The sequence below is a fragment of the Alligator sinensis genome, unplaced genomic scaffold, assembly GCF_000455745.1.
Source record: "Alligator sinensis unplaced genomic scaffold, ASM45574v1 scaffold682_1, whole genome shotgun sequence".
In the NCBI taxonomy this organism is placed as follows: Eukaryota; Metazoa; Chordata; order Crocodylia; family Alligatoridae; genus Alligator; species Alligator sinensis.
In genome coordinates this window covers 1,779,480-1,802,425 of record NW_005842011.1, presented here as the reverse complement: position 1 = coordinate 1,802,425, position 22,946 = coordinate 1,779,480, and the positions used below count along the sequence as shown (strand labels likewise).

At 43.6% G+C, this 22,946-nt stretch overlaps 1 protein-coding gene across 1 annotated transcript in view; it reads left to right on the top strand.

Moving 5' to 3' along the window:
* IGF2R (insulin like growth factor 2 receptor) overlaps nucleotides 1–22,946 on the top strand; it is an 85,809-nt gene that overhangs the window by 2,278 nt on the left and 60,585 nt on the right. Inside the window, exons 2-9 of the mRNA XM_025201983.1 lie at nucleotides 2,096–2,229; nucleotides 10,001–10,125; nucleotides 15,343–15,441; nucleotides 16,015–16,144; nucleotides 17,544–17,664; nucleotides 19,964–20,078; nucleotides 22,395–22,557; nucleotides 22,774–22,946. Of these exons, the coding sequence (XP_025057768.1) occupies nucleotides 2,096–2,229; nucleotides 10,001–10,125; nucleotides 15,343–15,441; nucleotides 16,015–16,144; nucleotides 17,544–17,664; nucleotides 19,964–20,078; nucleotides 22,395–22,557; nucleotides 22,774–22,946 (1,060 nt within the window). The remainder of the gene's footprint in view (nucleotides 1–2,095; nucleotides 2,230–10,000; nucleotides 10,126–15,342; nucleotides 15,442–16,014; nucleotides 16,145–17,543; nucleotides 17,665–19,963; nucleotides 20,079–22,394; nucleotides 22,558–22,773) is intronic.

The following is a 22,946-nucleotide window of genomic DNA, read 5'->3' as shown; positions in this document are numbered from 1 at the left end:
AAGACACTAACTTGGCCCTTGTATGTGGGTGGGGAAAACTTAGTGCCCTTTGTAAATATTTTTGACTGACAGGCATGTTTTGGTATTTCATTTCTTTATAATCAAACTTAAACTGGACTGCTTCATTCAGGGGTTCAGTGACTTGATTTCTGTCTGTGCATATTACCTGCTGTAAGAAAGTTGATTGGGGGGGTTGCTTTTCCTGACCCTATGGGAATGAAGAATGGCAGCACATAATGTGTTTTCTGACCAGATGTCAAGAATAATTTTCTCATGGAGGCTTTAAGGTTTACAATGCATTTGTTTTGGGTTTTGTTCTGAACAGGGACCAAACCTTCAGCACTTTCTAAAAGGAAACAACAATTGATTTTTAGCTCAATCAAAACATTTGATCTTGGTTTTGATTGTTCAGCTTCAAAGCAAGATGGAAAGAAAAGCTTTGGAAAAGTGTGTGTGTTTTTGTTTTCCACAAAGACAAATGGAAACCTAGTTTGAGTTTTCTTGGGGGAAGAAGATTTCAGCGCTAGAACTTCCTTGTCTCCATCTTTGCAGGATGCTCATTTTGCTAAAGCATTTTATAGTTTGGTGGGAAACTTGTCCCATCAGCCTGCTTGCCTGCCTTCCTATTCCCTGGCAAACCAACTTTAATTCAGCACTCTTTTCCCTCCCCCTCTCTATTTCCATACCACCAGAAGATAAAAACAACTTCTTCGGTTTAACTACTAGTTCAGTCCTTTGTTCTGGCATGAAGTCCACCCCCCCCCTTTTTTTCATATCTCAACATTTTATAATTTCTGTTCTATTCCACCCCATGCTGTGACTGACTCATTCTCCACATCAGAAATGTGCAGAGTTGGGATAGAGGGAGCTCCATCTGTGTTTGTGTACTTTTGGGTAAGGAGTTAAAGATTAGACTGATGGAGATGGAGGAAGTGTTTATGGGGCAGATGCCCAATTCTTTTTACCTAATCTTGCTACCAGTAACGATAACTTTCAGTCTGGTGGTAGTTGTAACTGTAAGGTGATTTGTTTGAGGTCTTGGAGAGGAGAAGGTCATGGCACGGTTCAGTGGGTTATAACAACGTTTCTCATTCTGATTGTGCAGACTAGGGCTGGAAGGTTTTCATTCCTGCCCATAGTATTTCCCAAGCAGTTGCAGAGCAGAGTGAACAAGATTAGTAAACTTCACTGTTTTTGCACAGAAACCTGTAAGCCAAGGGTATCAAATTTGCCCAGGACCAGATCCACACCTTGGGGGCTCCTTCTCGGTTGGATCTGTAGGGCTAGCAGCTTTGGTGGCAGGGCAAGGGAAGCCTGTATGCACACAGCCCTTGCTCTCCCTGCTACCACTGACTGCCATGTCTGTCAGGGCTCTGAATTGTGGCTGATCATGCCCCCTACCTGTGCCCTCAACTTTTGGTAGGCTGCTGGGCTGGGTGGAATGGCTCCTCAGGCTGGGGCATGTCTGACATGTCTACTGTAGACTGCAGTGAAATATCTGATAAATTTGTGTCTTGTGGCTGAAGCTTCTTGGTAAAATGGTGCCTTGGTGTATACTAAGGCACAGAGAGATTCAGTGATGAATAAGACTCAAAATCAGGCTGGGTAGAGTTGGGAAGAGGGTAGTTTGGATGCACACGCAGGCATGCATGCACATACGCAAACACTTTTGGACATCTAGACACAGGTTCCTATAATTCATAGTAGCCCACGTAAGAAGTGTATAATGATGGAATGCCTTTCCTATCATTATTCTTCACTCATAGGCAAAAGTAGCAAGCATATCCTGAATCAGATTAAACTTTGGAATTGGGTTTCTGAAGAGACTGGCATTGTTACCTACTTAGCTTAAGTTAAATTAGTGTTTTATGAATGGCAGGCAAGGCTCTTTGAGTAGATTTGATATCTTTTATTAGAGCAACTGAGTAGTTGAGGGGAGGGTCAGGGGGTGGAAATTTTGGCAAGCTTTCGGGCACAGTCACCCTTCATCAGGCATGGGGAGTCTGTTTTATGAATGGCTTTTTTTTTTTTTTTTTTTTGGGCGGTCATCAATATGTGTATCAACTGACAAGCTTTTTTTCTTTTTCCCTTTCAGTTATACATGGGAAGCAATTGATACAGACAGACAGGTGCTTTATAAAATAAACTTCTGTGACCCTATTGAAGAGTGTGAAGGATCAAGTGCAGTTTGTGCATACGATCTGAATAAAAAGACCTATCTGTCAGTAGGTAAGTTAACAAATTGATATTTTGTGTCCTGTATCTCAGATCTTTAGTAAAATTACTGGTATATAACTTTTGCAAGTTTTCTAGGTGTATATTGTCATCACTAACTGTGACAGAAAGACCTTCAATCACTTCCCCCCCCCCCCCCCACCCCCCCCCCCCCCCCCCCCCAAGTTTCTCAGGATAGAAAAAGTGTGTGTGTATACCTGCTTACAGCAATATATGCTTGTGGGTTGAAGTATGATATGGAGAGAACAAAAGCTTGGATTGTCTCTCATCCCAGTTACCTGTTTAAACTTCATTTTAATGTTAATTTGTATTTACATTAATGCAATCTGACAGCACTTAAAAATATTCATGTAAGAATCTTATTTGTCCCTCATTGGGTATTTGAGTACTTAGCAGTGGTAGTGACCATGGGGATTATGTATGAATCACTTATTTCCAGTGACACTTAGGGGTGGATGGGTGGGAAGTGTCTGGTCTGGGGAAGTCAACAGGTCTCTTTCCAGAGCTCTTAAGCCATTAAAGGTATCTGCACCCAACACAAATAAATTAATGTCACAGTTGAATACCAGAGTTCTTGAAGTATACTTTAGATTTGTGCTTTGTGCTAAATCACAACAACTGAGCTGCAACCTAAGCAGCTGTAACAGCTGGAGTGTCAGGCAGAAGGTAACCACTTTACATGGGTATATGTGTGTTATGCAGAATTATATAATGGGAGTATAAAATAGCTAAATACTTGTGAAAATTTAAGTTCTAATTCATGGCATTTATTTGCTTAAATGCAGTGTATTTGAAATGCCCTATCTCTGAAATGGCTCTTTGCACATCTCTTTAAGTCCAATTATCACAGGCAAGAAGTAAAACTTTTTTAATTCTGTACAGCTTGACACCTGTATCCACCTGATCATTTTGTATCCCTGTAAAAGCATAATATGTAATCTGTCAGTAGAACAAGGTTCTTATTTCCTGCTCCTGTGAGGCTTATAGAAAGCCATGGTAGTAGGTCAGTTAAACCAGAAGGGTGAGAGGATGGGAGGTGTTGCAAAATAAGTCCTAACATCTCTTCTGGTACCCTTCTTTTTCCTTTTTTAGGAATACGGGTGCTCTGTGTGTTTTGTTTATATAGAGATCATAAATGGCTAGGATGGCTTTCTTGCTAGTGAAGCCTAGCTTTTGGAGATCTGCATACTTAAAGCCTAATTGTGTCTATGGCAGAAAGATGAAGAAAAAATATATCTGAAACACGACCGAGACCATAAGTCCACTAGATGTAAAACTTCAAATGCGTCATTGCTTAACTTTGCAGTGGTAAAATTACAAACAGTTGGAGCTGATTAAATGTCTTCTTTAATACCATGTTTGTGATGTAATTTAGAACTGATCTCAAAATGATTAACGTACATCTGGTAGCTCAAAATTGGAAGTAGTGTTTTGTTGTTCAGCAGCATCAATATGAAATCAAGCTTGCACAGTTGATCACAATGTAGAAGCTAATGTATCCCCAGCACTAAATTACCCAAGCTGCTTGTGTCCTAATACTTTATTTCCAGTGTGTAGCTTGATTTGTTTGCCAAGGGTGTGCAATAAAACATAGGATGCATCATGTGGCTGGGTATTATTGTTGATTTTTTTTCACTCCTAAATTCTGTGACTAGTGGTAGGCTGTACATTAACATGGCATGAGCACTTGTTTGTTTTCGTTTCTAACTTGCTCTTATTTAAGAAAGAAATAGTACATGTTATATTTGTTCCAACAGTTATTGACTTTCTAGAGGCTAACTTATTACCTTATGAGCCAAAAATGTGGACTTCCAGCTTGTCAGACATTTTTATTGGAGCACCACTTCTTTCCATGCTTAAAACTTAAGGTTGGGGCCTGAAGAATGGGGGAGGATTCATAAGTTCTGTGAAATGGAAATCATGTGTAGTTCATCCTTTATTTTCTGTAGAGTCTTAGAAAGGTGGTAATAAGCTTCGAATTGATACTCAATTTCCTTAACAGCAAGTGTTTCTGTTTCCAGTTATTCCTAGAGGTTTAGGACTAGTTCTATCTGTAGCTTCTAATTCAAATAAATCAGTCCAGTTCTCCTCCTGCCCCCTCCCCCTATCATCTAGCCTCAAACTGACTGTGATTAGATGCTTGTAAAATGTAAGTTGAATGGGAGGTCCTTGAATTTTAAAGAACTTGAAAATGTTACTTCAGGTTTTATGACTATTATAATGCTTAGACACAGGCCACTGACAGGCTTGGTTGGAATAGCATTAGAAAAATCCATGGGATTTTAGTGAATGAAAGGAGGAAGGCGATATATCATAGATATCATAGATGTTAGGGTCGGAAGGGACCTCAATAGATCATCGAGTCCGACCCCCTGCATAAGCAGAGTGCTGGGTCTAGATGACCCCAGCTAGATACTCATCTAACCTCCTCTTGAAGACCCCCAGGGTAGGAGAGAGCACCACCTCCCTTGGGAGCCCGTTCCAGACCTTGGCCACGCGAACTGTGAAGAAGTTCTTCCTAATGTCCAATCTAAATCTGCTCTCTGCTAGCTTGTGGCCATTATTTCTTGTAACCTCTGGGGGCGCCTTGGTGAATAAATACTCACCAATTCCCTTCTGTGCCCCCGTGATGAACTTATAGGCAGCCACAAGGTCGCCTCTCAACCTTCTCTTGCGGAGGCTGAATAGATCCAGTTTCTCTAGTCTCTCCTCGTAAGGCTTGGTCTGTAGGCCCTTAACCATACGAGTGGCCCTTCTCTGAACCCTCTCCAGGTTATCCGCATCCCTCTTGAAGTGCGGCGCCCAGAATTGCACGCAGTACTCCAACTGCGGTCTGACCAGCGCCCGATAGAGGGGAAGTATCACCTCCTTGGACCTATTCGTCATGCATCTGCTGATGCACGATAAAGTGCCATTGGCTTTTTTTGATGGCCTCGTCACACTGCCGACTCATGTTCATCTTGGAGTCCACTAGGACTCCAAGATCCCTTTCCGCTTCTGTGCCTCCAAGCAGGTCATTTCCTAGGCAGTAGGTATGCTGGACATTTTTCCTCCCTAGATGCAGCACTTTGCATTTCTCCTTGTTGAATTGAATTCTGTTGTTTTCCGCCCATATGCCCAACCTGTCCAGGTCTGCTTGTGAAAACAGAAGGTTTGGGCCTAGTCCCTGCTTGGGGACAACACTTGCTCATGATGAAGCATGTCATAAAGAGATACTGCTGCAAGCTGCTGCAAATCCCCTAGCAAGTCAAAGAGATGAGAAAAGGATCACTACTCAGCTAGTCCATAGCTTACCTATCTACCCTGCCAACTACCTCTCTTGTTAGTGAGGTAATACTAATTGATTTTTTTTTTTTTTTTCCTTCTCCCCTCCCTTCCCCCCCCTTCTTATTTTTGGACTACTTGATGCTTTACCTTTTTATTGTTTGTGTCCTCCTCTTAACTGCCTTTTGGATTTCAGGGGAGCCCTTTCCCACCTTTTTATAGTGTGGGGGTTATCTCACCCTGTATGGCTTCCTCTTTTGTCCATCCTCATCTAATTTCCCTTCTTCCCTCCACTCATTTTTTTTCTATATACTGTACACTCTGCCACATCCCATGAATTAACTTTTTTTTCTTCCCACTCTGCTTCCCCCATCTATCTTTCATTTTATCACACCTTTCTTCTGTATGCCGGTTAACTTCAGCTCCGCCTAACCATGTCTAGCTTGTCCTTCCAGAGCCTCTAAGCTTACTGCCAAAGGACTAACCCAGTGGTGCCTAACCTTTCAGCCCCCCAGGGCCCGAGAATGGTGCAAGGTTAGTCTGATGGCTGCATCCAGCTGGCCTGGAGTGGGGCCTGCAGGACTTGGAAATTTGGCAGTAGAGGAGTAGTGGCAGTGTTAATTGGCACCAAATTAATGGACCTGTGGGGAGCTGATGCTGGCTAGATGCTGTGTCTCCATGGGCTGGATCTGGCCTGCAGGCTGGAGACTGAGCACTGCTGGATTGAACCAAAAGGTGAAGCTCTGCTGGTTAGGGCCAATACTCTTGTGAGAGGCAAATGTACTGTTGCTGCTCCTCCAAGGTGATGAGGTTGTGGGGCTTCCATGCTGGTGGGGGGTGTGCCTTTGATCAGGAAAATGAAGGGAGAGAGGTTTTTCACTTGCTTTACAGATTTTTAAAAGTCCCCAGAGGCTTCTGTGGTGTGGGCCAATCCTAAAGGTGGGGGCTGCTAGAAGACCAAATTCTGTTCTCTCTCCCTCCCAGCAGCAAGGGTGCTAATGTCTTATGGGCTGTAAGGAAACATGTTTGTGGATTCTGCTGCAGCCACACCTCAGTGGCTGCTCAGGTTTTCCTTGGGCTGCTACAGGAGAAAGCTGAAGTGAGACTGAGAGCATGCATCTGCCACGTATCCTATCACTGCCTCAAGGCAAAGTACTTGAGGATGATCAAGTACTTTCCTGTATTAATCATCACCCCAGCATGTGAACACTCTGAATAACTATGAAGATGTGAATGCTCTAAAACAGTTCCCTGGAATTGAATTAACATAAAATTTTACAAAGCTTTTTATAATGGGGAGTAATGGAAAGTTGTCTTGCAAAATCAACTGAAATGTAGCATTTAGCTGGCCAGCTGCCATTCTGATTCACCTCTTCTTTTTTCCACTGTTATGGCTGGGTAGCCACACTGTTTCCTTTCTTAGACTTGTTAAGTAGGCTGGTTTTACAGCTTAAGGTGATCAGCATTTACGAGCAGCTGTTGCAAGTTCTACCAGTTGCACTTTAACTTCAGCCTGGATTTAATTAAAAACGAACACAAAAGCCAAGACTGCTAAGGCAGAGTTGGTTGGAGTTAGGCCCTTCCCTGGTATTTTAATTGGAGAGTAAACACCACTTCATTCCAGTGTCTGACACTTTCTGCAGTGTCATCATTTGGGTTTAATGGTGCTAGTTTTCCCTGCCTTCTGAATCTCCATGTTCCTTCTGCTCCCAAAACATATTCTTCTCTGGATGTTATCACATCTTGCTGAACGTATGGATTGAGTTATTTTGAAATGTAAGCTAGGCCTTGTCCAAAGTTCAGCTGCAGCTAGGTGGTTCTTAGTCTAATGATTGCAGCTAGACTTGGTGCAGAACTGCTGTCCTGAACATACTTTAAAGAGCGACTTTTCTTAATCTGTTCAGGGCCTCGAGGCAGAGGGATCTAGAAAGGGAGAAACCCTGGTGTTGGCACTCTTGTTTCAGTGATAGTTCTCTAGTTGTAATCTTAGTTGTAGAAAAATGGGGTGGAGGTAGAGAGAACTATGCTGCTAAACTTGTTTCATAACATATCTTGAGCTAATACTAATTAAAGCAGGCTTGAAGAAGCATGATCCAGTAGACTTGAAAACTGGCACAGGCTAAGGATGAGCTGTTCTGGGCTGCTGGTATGAGGTGTTGCATGGAAGTAGTATATGGAACAGTTGGGTCTGGTCTTCATTTCTCTGCTTATGAATTGTAAGTGGGGAATTAACTGAATGCTGAATCTTGCAGACAAGTGGGGTATGACTGGGGGAAAATGCAGCTGATTTATTGTTTGGAATCTCCAATGAGGTTCAGCTTGAGAAAAGAACTCTCTTGACTATGAGGGTAGACAAGCACAGGAACAGGCTACCTAGAAAAACTGTAGACTTTCCATCCCTGGAAGTTTCCCAGAGAAGGTTGAGTAGACACTGGGTTGGGATGGTTTAGTCAGGGATGCACCTATCTTGAGGACGGGGCTGGACTAGGTGACCTCATAAAGTTCCTTCCAGCCCTACTTTCCTTTGATCCAGTTCTCTGGAAAGAAGGGGCAGCAGTTATATAGTGGAACTAACCAGACTTGCAGCCAGGGGTAGAGTAACATTTTAGAGGTCTTCTATTGTAAGAACTAGCAGCTGAAAAAGGCTGAGCTGTACATGCAGCACCTACATTATTCTGGGGGGAGGGGAGGGGAGATCTCTGTCAATAGGGCTGAGGCAGTGTACCTGGAGTGCTGCATTACTGAGGAAATGGCTGAGGATGGTTAGTGAAGGGTGATGAATACTGTCATGGGGAGAGGTTGATTAGAGGAAAAGCAAGCTCTCAAGTGATTGCTTGAGGGACATAAGTCTTAGAGGGGATGCCTAAAAGCATCAGGAAGGGGTGAAATTATTATTCATTGTAGTTCCAAATGTAACACAGAGCCCTTGGGTAAAATTAAAGGGGCTGAGCTTAAGCTTAATATCAGGTTTGTGTTCTTGGTAGTAGGAGATGCTAAACTCTGGGATAATCTCCAAAGGGAAATGTGCGGGCCGTCTCCAGATCCCATCCTTGTCGCCATGTGCGGGCGGTGGGGAGCGATCCGGGCCCTTTTTCACGCCGCACGGGCTGTGGCCAGCAGCCCGGGCTCACTGGGTCGGAGAGAACAGGTGACATGCTAGAATTAGTCACGGACACCTGACGGTTGATTCAAGATGGTTTACTTACACCGAAGATGGTCGCGGTGTAGGCTGGACAGTTTCCCAGGCACAGCTCCAATTAAATCCTCGTTTGAGGACTCAGACAATATTCGATCACTCCCATGGAGTTGTCTAGGCTCCGTGGATCCTTTTGTTCACTCACAATTCACTCACACGAAGTTTGCTAGGCTCCGTGGGTCCTTTTTTTGCGCGCAGGGAGAAGGATACGTTGAGGTTTGCGCTCAGTGACGGGGAGAGGCTAGAGGCTGATCAGACCCCTGTTGCCTGCTTTAAATGCACTGGGTCCAATAGGTTCCGCAGCGATTAGAGATCTTCACGAGACGTGAAGTCTCCTCCTCCTGATGTTCGTGGAGTCCTCCCTTATGGGGGTTCTCCTCAGAGTTCTCCAACTTGGGCGGAAACCACCCAAGCCTTTTATACGGCTAGCAAGCCAATCGCTAGCTGCCACGTGTGAATAATTTAACGCAAGCCAATAATGGGATTCGAATTAAAATACAAATGGTGGGAACTCTTTGCAACGAGCATTTCCTAGCTGCAACAAGAAATGCACCCTGCAAAGAAAGCTACAATTTGGCGGGAAAATAATTCAGTGGTGCCAAAGCACACACAAAAACAAAAATCACACCCTTTGGGTTGTAACAGGAAAATGGTGGCCTTCTAAGAAGTGTAACCCCATAGACTTGATGCATCCTGTCCCAGCATGTCCCCAGGCGCTTGGGTTACAAACACTGGTGCTAATATTAATTTTCTTGCAGTAGAACCTAGATATCTCAGTTAAGCAGGATCCTTCACTGTGTTAGGCTTGGGACTGAGTATCCTTTTTTATTATTTAAAAGGCAGGTAAAGCAGTGGAGGGGAGGGAATGTGAGGGTAGGTAAGAAATGAGATGATTTAGCACTGTGACTACCTGTGCGTATAGCTGGTGAGCAAAAGTAGTAGTTCTTTTTGGAACATTGAAAGGTAACTGGACAGATCTTGTCATCTTTGACTCCTGCGGCAGTAGTGCATTAACCAGCATGACTCAGATTTTTCTAAATGAAAAACAAGAGACTGACCTGTAATAAAAATATGGGGGTGTAAAATTTTCAGAGGCTCTTATTTTCCTTTTAAAAATGATGTTCAGGCTCACAAAACCTCTTAAATGCCTTGAAAATGGGTTAATCTTTTCATTTAGTAGCAGTGTTTAAAACAGATTGCATTTCCTTTTGTGTGACTTAAATTTAATAATGTGCGTTCTTAATATACAGACTTCTTAACCCTAAAGGCTATGGTAATCCAGTACTTTTCCTTTCTCTTATTTAGGTGACTCATCTCTGAGAGAAAGCTCTAAAACACTTTTAGAGTTCAACACTACAAGGACCTGCTCACAAGAAGGCACTGAACACACGATACAAAGCAACATTAACTTCCTTTGTGGGAAGACTCTGGTTAGTCTAAAGTTGCTTGTTCCCATTTCCTGCCTATTCATTTATATTTATCTAATAGCTGGACAGAGGACAGGCTTTGTTAACTGACTAGCTGTTCAGAGAGCTATGAAAAGATCATCTACTTTTTTATTTTGTGACACCTATGACTGAAGTAGTTCTTGTGAGGTTCCCACTTAAAATTCATAGTTTTAGGGTCGGAAGGGACCTAATAGATCTTCTAGCCCGACCCCCCGCCAGGGTGGGAGAACAACCCAAAAAAAAAAAACCAAACCCTAAAAACAATCAACTTGTGCCCATTATTCCTTGTTATGCCAGCAGGGGCTAGGGGAAACAGCGTCTCCCCCAAACCCTTCTGGTTCCCCCTAGTGAGTTTATAGACGGTCACCAGGTCCCCCCTCAGCCTTCTCTTGTGGAGGCTGAATAGGTTCAAGTCCCGCAGTCTCTCACTGTAGGGTCTGCCCTGTTGTCCCCGGATCATGCGGGTGGCCCTCCTCTGGACCCTCTCCATGTTGTCCACATCCCTCCTGAAATGGGGCGCACAGAACTGGACACAATACTCCAGCTGCGGCCTGACCAGCGTCGCATAGAGGGGGAGGATCACCTCCCTGGCTCTACTCGAGATGCACCTGTGGATGCACGACAAGGTCCGGTTAGCCCTGCCAACCATGACCTCGCATTGTCGGCCCATGTTCATCTTGGAGTCAATAATGACACCAAGATCCCTTTCCGCCTCCGTGCTCTCAAGTAGGGAGCTCCCCATCTTATAAGTGTGCTGCTGGTTCCTACTACCCAAGTGCAGCACCCTGCACTTGTCCGTATTGAAACGCATCCTGTTCCTGTCTGCCCACCCCTGTAACCTATCCAGATCCTTCTGCAATCTCTCTCTCCCTGCTAGCGTGCTCACCTCCCCCCAAATTTTGGTGTCATCAGCGAATTTAAACAGGTTGCTCTCCACCCCAACATCAAGATCGCTGATGAAGACATTGAACAGCGCAGGGCCCAGGACCGAGCCCTGAGGGACTCCACTACCCACCTCCCCCCAAGTCGAATATGATCCATCCACCACCACCCTCTGAGTGCGACCCTTCAGCCAATCTGCAATCCATCTGACCGTGTAGGCATCTATGCCACAGTCGCCTAGTTTATTAATTAGGATGGGGTGAGAGACGGTGTCAAAGGCCTTGCTGAAGTCCAGAAAGACTACATCCACCGCGACACCTGCATCCATGGCCTTTGTGACCTGATCATAAAAGGCAATCAGGTTGGTCTGACATGATCTCCCCCTAATAAATCCATGCTGATTGCCCCTGAGCATCATCTCGGATGCCGGCCCATCACAAATGTGCTCCTTGATGATCTTCTCAAAGAGCTTCCCCAGGATTGAGGTAAGACTGACGGGCCTATAATTGCCCGGGTCCTCCCTTTTCCCTTTTTTGAAGATGGGGACCACATTAGCTACCTTCCAATCGTCTGGCACCTGGCCCAAGCACCACGATCGCTCGTAGAGCCGTGCCAGGGGCCCTGCAATAACCCCAGCTAGCTCCCTCAGCACCCTGGGGTGGAGAGCATCCGGACCCGCTGACTTGAACGCGTCCAGCCCCTCCAGAAGCTCTCTAACCCGGTCCTCCCCAACCTGAGGTCTGAAGGCGATCCCCTCGCGTCCGGCTTCTATCACAGCAGGGAAGTCCCGGTCCCTGCACAAGAAAACGGAGGTGAAGAATTGGTTAAAGAGGTCCGCTTTATCCTCTGACGCAACCACCAGATTGCCCCGCATATCCTGCAGGGGCCCCACATTACCCGGCGCCTTCTTCATCCTCCCAATATATTTGAAAAAGGACTTTTTGTTATCCTTAATCCTGGACGCTAATCCGAGCTCTATATCCGCCTTGGCCTTCCTAACAGCCCGCCTGCAGGCCCGAGCAGAGGAGGTATACTCCTTTTTGGAGATTACACCCCCCTTCCACCGGGCGTACGCCGCCTTTTTGGCAAGCAGGCATTCCCGGACAACCTTGGTGAGCCAGGGGGGCTTTTGGACACTCCTGCCCCCCTTGCTTCTTGTCGGGATGGACACCCCTTGGGCCCCGAGTATCGTTTCCTTAAGGAACGACCACTCCTCTTGGACGCTGAGTTCCTCTGCCCTCAGGGACCCCAGTTCCTCTCCCACTAATCTCCTCATCTCACTGAAGTTGGCCCTCCTGAAGTCTAGGGCTACCACCTTGCTGCGGGCCCTTGACACTCTACGCTGGATGGTGAATTCCAGCACGCGATGATCACTATTGCCCAGGTGGTCAAGAACCTGGAGGCCTGGAGGGCCTCCACTTAGAATTTAGAATTCCACTTAGAATTCATTCTACCCTCTGAGTTTGGACCATGAGAGTTTTGGGTCATGGATGACTTGAGTATTTTATTGATTTCAGTGAGAAGCCCTCTTCTAGCCCTTAATGCTGCAATCCTTCTAGAAGCAGTAAAACTTTAACAAATTGTGTACTAAAAAGAGGAAACGCTTGTAAAAAATCAGCTGTAAGAGCACCTTCATAATGAGAGCTGTTGTATAAATGTTGGTCTAAGTAAGCTGTAGACTTAATGTCTAGAGAACACAACAATGATGAAGACTGCAATGTACATTTTCTTGCATGCAACTTGCACCTTTCTTCCCAGCTGGGGAAAATTAGAGTGCATTATTGGCAGCCTTTTTCTTTGCATGGGTCCAGATAATTTTTGGAGGGAGCAGTGGCAACATTAATTGCTGTGGCACACAAAGTCAGACTTCTAGTATTTACTGGTCCTCCAAGGTAAACTCTTCCTTCTTGGGACCTTCCCCAAAAGTGTTAAATTCATGGGGAATGTTATAAGCACAAAAAATATATGGTAGCATCTGTTTTTATGCTTAATCAAAATATAACTTAAAATGTTCAGATTTTTTTTTTAGCATTTTTCCCTCCAAATGGTTATAAGTCAGTGAATTAAGTATCACAGTGATCAGAAACAAAACTAAGTCTTTGACTAATTCTAATTTGGGGCATCAACTTGTAATACAGGTATTTAGTAGATAGCTAAAATTTCAGTTTGGAGGTGTCAGTTCTGATACTTAATACCTTATTTACCCAAACCCAAGATGACTTTGAATTTAAGACAGCCCTCCCCAATAACTTAGATTCCATACATGGAAAATCATGGCTTTGTTTATAATTTTCCTTGTATAGAAGCTAATTATTGGGGTGTTGTCTTTAAATTTGTTTTCCCCCCACTGCTGGGGGTGGAGGGCAGGTGGCTATATAGTCAGCCGTTTTTCTCCCCTGCTGCCTCTGCCTACTCCCACTGCCACTTACCTTCTGGGTGGCTCTGAAGCACAGTGGCAGCCTCAGCCCAATCAGGCAGAAATAGCTGTGGTAGCTTGAGGTCAGGGCTAGGGCCAGAGCTGAAGGAAATGGAGGTGAAGGGGGAGGGAACAGGCTGCGTGGTTTCCCAGGTGTGCCACACCATGGGTCTCCGTACCCCCTTAAGATCCCTTGGCCCAGAGAAGGCAGTTCTGGCTTCAGCCCTGGGCTCAAAGTCAGGGCAGCAGCAGCAGCTGCTTGCCCTGGGCCAGTGCTTGAATCTAGGATGAGGCTTCTCCCCTCTTCCCTGATGTTGATTTGGATACCGTGCCTTGGATTCAAGATAAATACAATACATTTCCTTAAAAGTGAACCTCCCAGACTTTCTGTCCAAAGTGATTGGAGCTCAGGGCTCTATATACAGGATGACCAGTTCATGCACTTCAGTGCTTCCCGATTTTTATTTGCATTTTAGATGTATGAAGTTAGTGTTGATAAGGTTTATTACACACCCTTTTCTGGAAAGTGGGCTGACTTAACTGTCTTCGCACTTTGTGTTATGATATGATCCGGGTTTGCACAAAAGATTCACTCCTTGCTTGTCAGGCATTGGCAAGAGGATGCTGAGAGATGTTGAACTGTCTTTCAGCTTGTCCCAATATGGCTTCCCAGTCTTGGAACCTTTTTCAGCAAATGGCCCTTACGTGCAGTTTTGTTAGAAATGTGGTGTTTGTATGCATGCTTCCTGATCCTGATGAACTTAGGAGACTTTAAAAAAATCTTCCTGGGATGTTGCAAAAAGGCTTGCAGCTTTGACAACATGCCCTTTTCCCAGTGCAATAGCTCATCAGATTGTTGACCAGCTCTAACTATAGCAGTTGGTGTAAATGGCATAATTTTGTTAAAGCTCCTGAAAGGTTCACTTGACCAGTCACTTCCATAGTTAAGGTGTTCTCCTGTTGGCTGGCTGGCACGTCTTGTTTCAGAAGCAGGATATGGAGAACTAATATAGACAAGGCACAGGGATCCTTTCCAGCTGAGAAATAGCAGGGAAGCAGTGGGAAGTAGTACTGACTGCTGCCTGGGACCTTTTGTAGGTAAAGAAAGAGTTGGTTTCCGAGACTGTTTAGCTGTGTCTATTTCATACGTGTATTATCTGTAATTGCCTTTAAAAATAAGCTGTTGCTGTGGAACTGCAAAAACTAATAGCAAAGGCAGGGTTAGGCTTGGTTCAGATTCACTTTCTTTACACACACAGAAATTAGCTCTTCCTATGCTCCTGCATGTAGTAGGAGAAGAGATTTAGTTCTTCCTACCTTAACTGCTAACTGGCTTGGTTGACAAATGACAGACAAATATACTATTCATTGATACTATGGTAGGGAGATATAGAAAAGCAACATACTGTCTTCCTGTGCTTTCTCCATTGGACCTTAAAGAATCATGGGGACCAGAGACCTGCTTTTTAGAAATGTTTAAACATTTCTAACTCCTTCTTACTTTTAATGGGAGTTGTGGGTGCTCAGTCCCTGTGAAAATAAAGTGATCTGGTCTCTGCTGCTAAAATACGCAGTATAGACTATGCCTGTTCAGATTTTAAGGACTCAAGTACAGCCTAGCAATTGGGACTTGCTGCTCCTTGGCAGAATGCCTCTGCCTGTGCTGTCTTAACAGGTCAGTCATTTAGTTAGACAGAACACTAAAAACACCAAACAGCACAAATTCATTTACGTGTTTTTAATATCTACCCGTGTCATTTCTGCTGCCATGCTTATGAGAAAGGCTGCGTTTCAAAGAAATTGGTACCAACAAAATTGGTTTTTATTCTTTTTTTTATTTTAGACTTTTTAATGTAGTGAAACTGAAAACCAACTTCTGATTCTGTACCCTTCTAAAACAGGGAACCCCTGAATTTGTGACTGCAACTGAGTGTGTGCACTACTTTGAATGGAGGACCTTTGTTGCTTGCAAGAAGGACTTATTTAAAGCTAAAAAAGAGGTAATGAATATTTAATGTATGCACAAATAACTTCCTACCCCCCCCCCCCAAAAAAAAAAAAAAAAATGTTAGAATTGCATGACGGGGAGTAAGTGGTTTAACAATCAGCTGGTCAAGTCACTACTTCTGCTTCTATTTTCAGTATGTGTGGAGTGGGTGTTTTAAAATGTTCTTATGTATGGTGGGTCTTAATACTGAGTGTAGCTTTGTTACTTAGGGCAACTTTAAAGAGAAGCTTATTTCAAGGGTACGCCAACCTTTGTTTAGAAGTTTAAAATTGAGTGTCTGGTAGAACAAATACTTAATTCTCAACTGACAGTGTCTTTTGAGCAATTTTGAGCATGCTTTGCATTCTCTATCCTTGTGACTTAGCTTCTCTGCACAACAAAACTATGCACTAGTTGGTATCGTTTGGATTTACATTTTTGTTGGGAGCCTAGTGCTTGAAACTTTCATTTCTGGGGAAACTTCCTGCTGCTTGTCTGTTACTTTTTTTTTTTTTTAAATGGTTTCTCAGTGGTTGTTTGTATGGTCTGAATCTGGAATTTTAACTTACTTGTTTAACTTTCTTAGGTACCTTGCTATGTTTTTGATGGCCCTTGGAAGAAACATGACTTGAATCCACTGATCAAGATTTCAGGGAGCTACTTGGTGGATGACTCGGATGATGATTCTTTGTATATTAATGTCTGCAGAGACATAGGTCTGAACTTCTTTCTATATCGCATCATAAGCATGTCAATCATAACAGCCCATACAGCCTCTGGGCAAGCCTGTCCACTTTTCGTTAGCTTAACTGCTGTTTTCTAGAGTGTTTGATTGAAACTTTGCAGAAAGGGCAGCCTTCAGGTAATAGAAAACTTAAATGGTCTCCTTTCTGTGCTTGGGTGAGGATGTTTTAAAACAACAGCCCTGCATGCAGCATCTTTTCTGAGACTGCCAACAGAGTTGTGGTGGTGGTCTTGCTACTGCCATCTGCCAAATTGGAATGGGACTGAGACCACAAATCATAGGCTAATAGATGGATATCTTAATTTTAAAGATCGTTAATCCAGCTGAATGCTACAGTGAGACTACTTTTAAAGTAGCATTTAGAGTGCACACTGAAGGTATGGGCCTAAAGTTAAATATGCTTAAGTGTTTAGGTGGTTTGTAATCCTCATTTGCTAGGTGTGGGGAAAATGAAGACAGTATAAGGGATTGTTATGGAGAAATAAGATTGAAATCTTATCGGGTGCATGCATGTGGACAAGGGTGTTCTTCTAGTCGGCTCCAATTTTAGTTATCTGTATTTCCTGGGCACTTCTGGAAATGTGTTCTTCTGATTAACAAAATTGTTTAGACATTGCTGTTTCAAATTCTGTTGGTTTGAAACTTGACATTGGATATTGTAGTCTAAGAGCTGCACATCTAAAACTAAATGGCTCATAAAATATTATTACACTGTTCTGTCCTTTGCTCTGGAAGGCGAATTACCTAATTATTTCCCCCTTATTGGGGAGAACCTTAAATCCTCCCAAAATACAGAATGATGCCTCCCTTGGGAGAAATTCATATAATAGGACATGTATGATATTTGCCTCAAGTCTTTTTGAGAGTTACTCCTCCAGTATGCAAAACTATTAACCCTTAATAAGCATGCAGTTGGAATCCATTATAGTTATAGCTAAATCATTTTATCAGGGTGGCTTTGACAGGAGTGTTAAACTCCACTTGCTTGATGTAACCTTGATCCTCTAACTTGGGTTTTTTTTCTGTCAGTGATACTATTATAATAGTAAATTTCAAATGGCTAGTTGTAACCACTTCAGTTATGTTATGACAGGTTCAGGCAGAAATAGAGGAAGTGCATGTTTTTTCTTTTTGTCCTCTGGTTTCAGCAGTCTTTATTTTAGTTTTGGTTTGCCAAAAGAAATCTTTGGAAAACTACAGTTTGGAGATTTTTTTTTTAATGGGAGGGGTAATTTCAGAAGCGTAAAGCCAACTTTGTAATGGAACAGCTTCATAATGGAACTAAACCTTTACCCACTCCTGCTGCAATTCATACCTCGCAGTACTACAACAAACACTGTATATGAGTGTTCATATCTCTTTTTAAACAGAAAGCTCAGATGATGAGACCAGAAGATGCCCTGAAGGTAGTGCTGCTTGTTTGTTGAAGGAAGGCCATGCGTTTGATGTTGGCCGGCCCAAAGAACAACTGAAACTGCTTGGCAAAGACAGGTACTTGTAAATGCCTGAAAATTGTATGTCTGAATTCATAAGGGCTTCTCTTTGTCCACAAATCCAGAGTAATTTAATTTAATTTATTACTTGGGTGGCATAGGGCTTCCATTAACTGAATATACTGTATGTTTAAATTAAAAAAGAGAATAGCAAGGCTATGGCTTCTTTGTGGACCAGGTTTTTAAGCCTACTTATTTTTTTTTTCATCTCCCTGGGTTTTCTCTGCAGCATGAGGCAATATTTCGTCATAGAAAATTAGGGTTGGAAGGAACCTCAGGAGGTCATCTCATAGTTTCATAGTAGCTAGGGTCAGGAGAGACCTGAACAGATCTCAGACCAACCAAACAGATTCTAATGTTTCAATTGGGGAAGGCATGGGGTTTTATTGGGGGTTGGACAGAGACGTGTATGGGGTGTATAGCAGTGCTAGAGGTGTGGGGGAGGGATAACATAACATTCTGCTTTCAAATACTGGATTTCTTGGGCTTATTCTTACCACTGCTGCCTGTAGGACTTCGCAGTATTCCTTTTCTTCATACCATGGACCATGTGTGCACCAGACTGGGATAGGACCAAGGTCTCTGGAATCTAGCTAAAAATCGCAGTTGCTTTCTGACCTGAATATCTGCCTTGAGGTTCTGTTATCCTAGATTTTTATACTAGTCTGTGGGTGCATGGGTGGGGGGGAGGGGAGAATGACAAATGTTTGAAGCTCTTGCATGCTGCAATAGGAGACAGAGAAGCCTGTGAGGAAGTTGACAGTTCGTACTTCATATTGGAGTTTGAATAGTACATGGTTAGGAAAGGCCTGGCCCCCTCTTCAAGCACTGAGGAGATGACAATAATGAACATCTGTTCACGAACAGAGCACAGTGTCTGCTGTGCATAAAATGGTGCCAGAGTTTGTTAGGGTGGAGAGCAGAATGTAATGGTGTAATTAACTGTTATATGCACAAAGGGGTCCAATTCAAGCTGTCCCAGCTTTTCAGATGGGGATTAGGTAGCCACAGTCAGTAAGCTTTAGAGGGATTTGCTGGCAGCAGAGGAATGAATGGTGAGACTTTGAAAGCTTTGCCTCTGTTTCAAGTTAGGGAGGAGAGGAATCTGACCAGAACATACATCTGTTCACCTTTTTCCCTTCTTATCCCTGATTCTGGTGTCAACCTCTTGTATCATTTTTCCCTCCCTTCCCCCTTGCCCTTCAACATCAGATATATCAAAAATGCCCTCCACCTTCCTACTACTTCTGCTCAGCCAGTCCAAGTCTTTCTTCTCTTGGTCTGACTTGTCCCTTTCATTGACTTGTACCCCTGATGGGAGAGGGTGTCATTCAGAGTAGTGGTTCTCAACCTCTTTTGTACCAGGACCCATTTGTAAACATCAGTGTCGAGTCTGGACCCTTCACTCCCAACCTGTTGCCCTCTGCCTCCAGCCCTCCAGTGTGGAACTCTGCCAGCCTGTAAGGGAAAAGCCACATTTTCATACACTTTTCTCCTTTAAAGGAGAATCCATTTTTAAAGTTCTTGCCCCTTTCATGTATCCTTGTGATCCAACCCACCTTTGGGTTGCGACCCACAGGCTGAGAAACGCTGATTTAGAGCCTAGGGGACCTGACTAACCTACTTTCTCTGAATGTTCTCATGCCCAGATCTGGCTTTCAGCCATAGAGGGAGAAATTCCTAGGTTGTAAGCAAAGTGAACACCATGCAATCACTTCTACACTTAGCTGGCATTTGGGGCAGCCTCCATTTTTTTTGATGACCCCCCTCCCCCCCCCCCCCCCCCCCCCCCCCACTAGTTTCTGCTTCAACCTGTGGGTATAATAACCTTATGGTATTAATTTTTTTTTTTCTGATCTCATTTTTGGGAATTGCAGTTTTGTGTTGGCTGAAATGTTCCAAAAGAGCAGCCTGAGATGCATGCCTCATGAATAACTTCAGTCTGAGCAACTGGAGTTTCTTCAGATCTATGAGAAACTTCAAATAGAGTTGTATAACGGGAAGTGATAGGCAGCCTTAATGGTGTCAGCTTAATGATTGTGGTATCAGCGTGGTCTTTCCCCTCATGGAGTTAAGGGGAAAATAAGACTCTTTTGTCCAAAAATGGGTAGGCAACCCTAAGTTACCTTTTTAAAGATAAAATCAGATAGTGCAAATGTGCCACCAAGGCTTCTGGCAAGTTTTAGGAATTCTGTTCTAGGTATTTGATACTTAGCTTTCTACTTTAGTATACTTCATCCATTTATAGTTGGAATAATTTACTCTGACTCCCCGTTTTTTTTCTTTTGTCTTTTCAGGCTTGTGCTGAGTTATGAGAAAGTATACAGTGAAGAAGAGATCCCAGACTTCTGTTTGGGCCATAACCCAGCAGTGACTATTACTTTTGTGTGCCCATCCAAAAGAGGGGGAGAGGTAATGACTGTCTTTTTGTAACTTGTTTGCATTGGCATGTGGGGTTAGCTGTGGGGTTGAGGAGGGGAGCCAATACTTGTCTTCTGTCAGGGTCCTGAAACTGTCTTTTTAAGGTACTCGTGAACCTTGGTCAATGCAAAAAAAAATCAAAAAAAAAAAAATCTCATTGTCTTCGTTAAGGGAGACCAGGATTCCCATTTTTGCATTTCAGCTTATGCCTCTATTGGGAATAGCCCAGAAGCTGAATAAACAGATACCCCACTCTTTTATAGAATGGAATGTTATCCCTAGGCAATGAGGTCTGCTTGCTAACAAGTGCTTTTGTCCAACTTCATTTGTGTGACATGCTCCCTGTTTTATTTGTTTCCATATCAGTCTGACCTTTTGTCTTGTATCTTTTTTTACCCATGTCCTTATTTAGTAAACAAGTGTCATATGCTGCCTTTCTAATGGGAACTCATCCACATATATTAAATGTTCTGCTTAAAATAATTGTCATGTGAGAACTAAAGACTTTAATATATCTACCAGCATCTGTGTGTTCTCTAGCTCACACAATGCCATGTGATCTTGGCAACAAGGCCTTTCTTAACCAGACTGAAGTGAACATTGCTTATGCTGCTTCACTTCCTCTGAGTGCCCTGGCCTGTTTAGGTGGAGGCTGGCGAAAGGTAAACTGTTTTTGATGGGCCATGTTATAGCCTGTTTGTCCCTTTCCCTGACCCTAGGTAACTATCTGCACTTCAGCGTGCCTTTTCTCTTAGACTGGGGATACCCCTTTTCCCTCCCCACTGTCACTTCTGATATGTTTCGTTCTACTATGATGATACAAGTAGACTTATCTATTCTGCTCTTGCCCTTCCACTCTTAGCCAGGTCTGGGGCATGCATTTGACCATTGCTTATGGGGAAGCAAACATACGGAAAATAGACTTGTAGAATACAGAAAGTAGACTTACAGAAAGTAGACCCATGGTAGCGGGCAAAGCTAACCAAACTGGCGTGCATCTACTGATGCATCTCGAGCAAAACCAGGAAAGTCATCCTCCCGCTTTACTCGGCTCTGGTGAGACCGCAGCTGGAGTACTGCATCCAGTTTTGGGCCCCCCACTTTAGGAAGGATGTGGAGAAGCTTGAGAGAGTTCAGAGGAGAGCCACTCATATGACCCAAGGCCTGGAGGGAAGGCCATACAAGAAGAGGCTGAGGAACTTGGGACTCTTCAGTCTGGAGAACAGAAGGCTCAGGGGGGACTTGGTGGCAGCCTTCAACTTCGTAAGAGGGGTTCATCAGGACCTGGGAGAACATCTGTTCACCAGGGCTCCCCAAGGGATAACAAGGTCTAGTGGCCATAAATTCCAGGAAGGCTATTTTAGACTGGATATAAGAAAAAAGTTGTTTACGGTGCTTGTGTTCAGGGTCTGGAACAAACTCCCCCCAGAGATGGCGCAAGCATCTACTCTGGACTCCTTCAAAAAACAGCTGGATTAATTTCTTGCTGGGCCAGCTGACTTCCCTCCTATGGCAGGGGGGCTGGACCTGATCTCATGAGGTCCCTTCCAGCCCCTAATGTCTATGGAAATCTATGGAATGAAAGCAATTCTCAAAAACTCCCCTTCTAAAGCCTGTGAACAATTACAGAGTTCGTGTGATAGTTTCTTTCTTATTACATATCATTGGTTGGATGACTTACATTTTTTTTAGTTTCTTTTGATCATACTGTTTTCAGGAGTGGTTCAGAATATTCCTGTACAAGAAGTTGTTTCACAGAAATGAAGGAGGACAGTGGGGTGTGTTCTGCCCCACTTCCCCAAAATGTGTAGGGGGTGTAGAATGGACCTTTATTATACTCCTCCCCCTCCTATCTGCTTGCTGACTATATGACCTGCAGTTAAAATGATTGCATCCTGGTTTTGAGTCTGGCTCTGATGTAATCTGTTTAGGCAGTTGTAGTCTTTCTGTGGTCTGTTAGTTGGAACATGTTTGCCAGTCTCCAGGGTGGTGGTACATGACTTCCTCTTCAAAGCACGTTTAGAAACACTAGTCGGAAAATACTTGTATAGGTGTAAGTTCAAGTGATGTTGGTCTTAAGTCAGCTCTTAACTGAATTAATCTTTCTTAGACTGTCTTCAGATTTTCTGTCAAGTCCTCAAATACATCCTATCCCAAGTCTCTCACTTTGGAGACTGGAGTATCCCCTAATTGTGGAGGTGTTGCTTTAAGTGTGTAGTCCCTTGAGGTCTTATGACACATGTTAGTGCTTGAACTCTCTGTATTGAATCTCACTTACAACTTTAATCATGTTCACTTCTGCATCAGAGCACAAGCCCCAAACTCACTGCCAAAATCAACTGCCGGTATGAAATTGAATGGGTTACAGAGTATGCCTGTCACCGGGATTACCTGGAGAGTAGAAACTGTAGTCTCACCAATGAACAGCATGATATCTCCATTGACTTGACGCCACTTACTCAGCCTCCAGGTAAATTCCTTCTTTTTGCTTAAAGAAGACAGAGGAATGAATGTAGTTTCAGGCCAGTTGCTGATGGCCAGAAATGGAGCTTTGGGATAGTGTCTGGTGTGTAGGCATTTGGGACTGAAATACTGATGCAAATACCACTGATCTGCTTCTAGCACATGTTCCAGGCCATTGCTTTGCTGGAACACTGAATTTTTTTTTTCTTTCCTTGTTTCTTAGGTTATGTCACACCTTATATGGCCAAAGATGAGAGACAAGAGTATTACTATTACTTGAATATATGTGGGAAAACCACTGCAGGAAACTGCCGGGATAATGGAGGATATGTTTCATCTTGCCAAGTGAAATCTAGTAATTACCAACAAAAAGTAGCAGGAAAATTTGAGAACCAA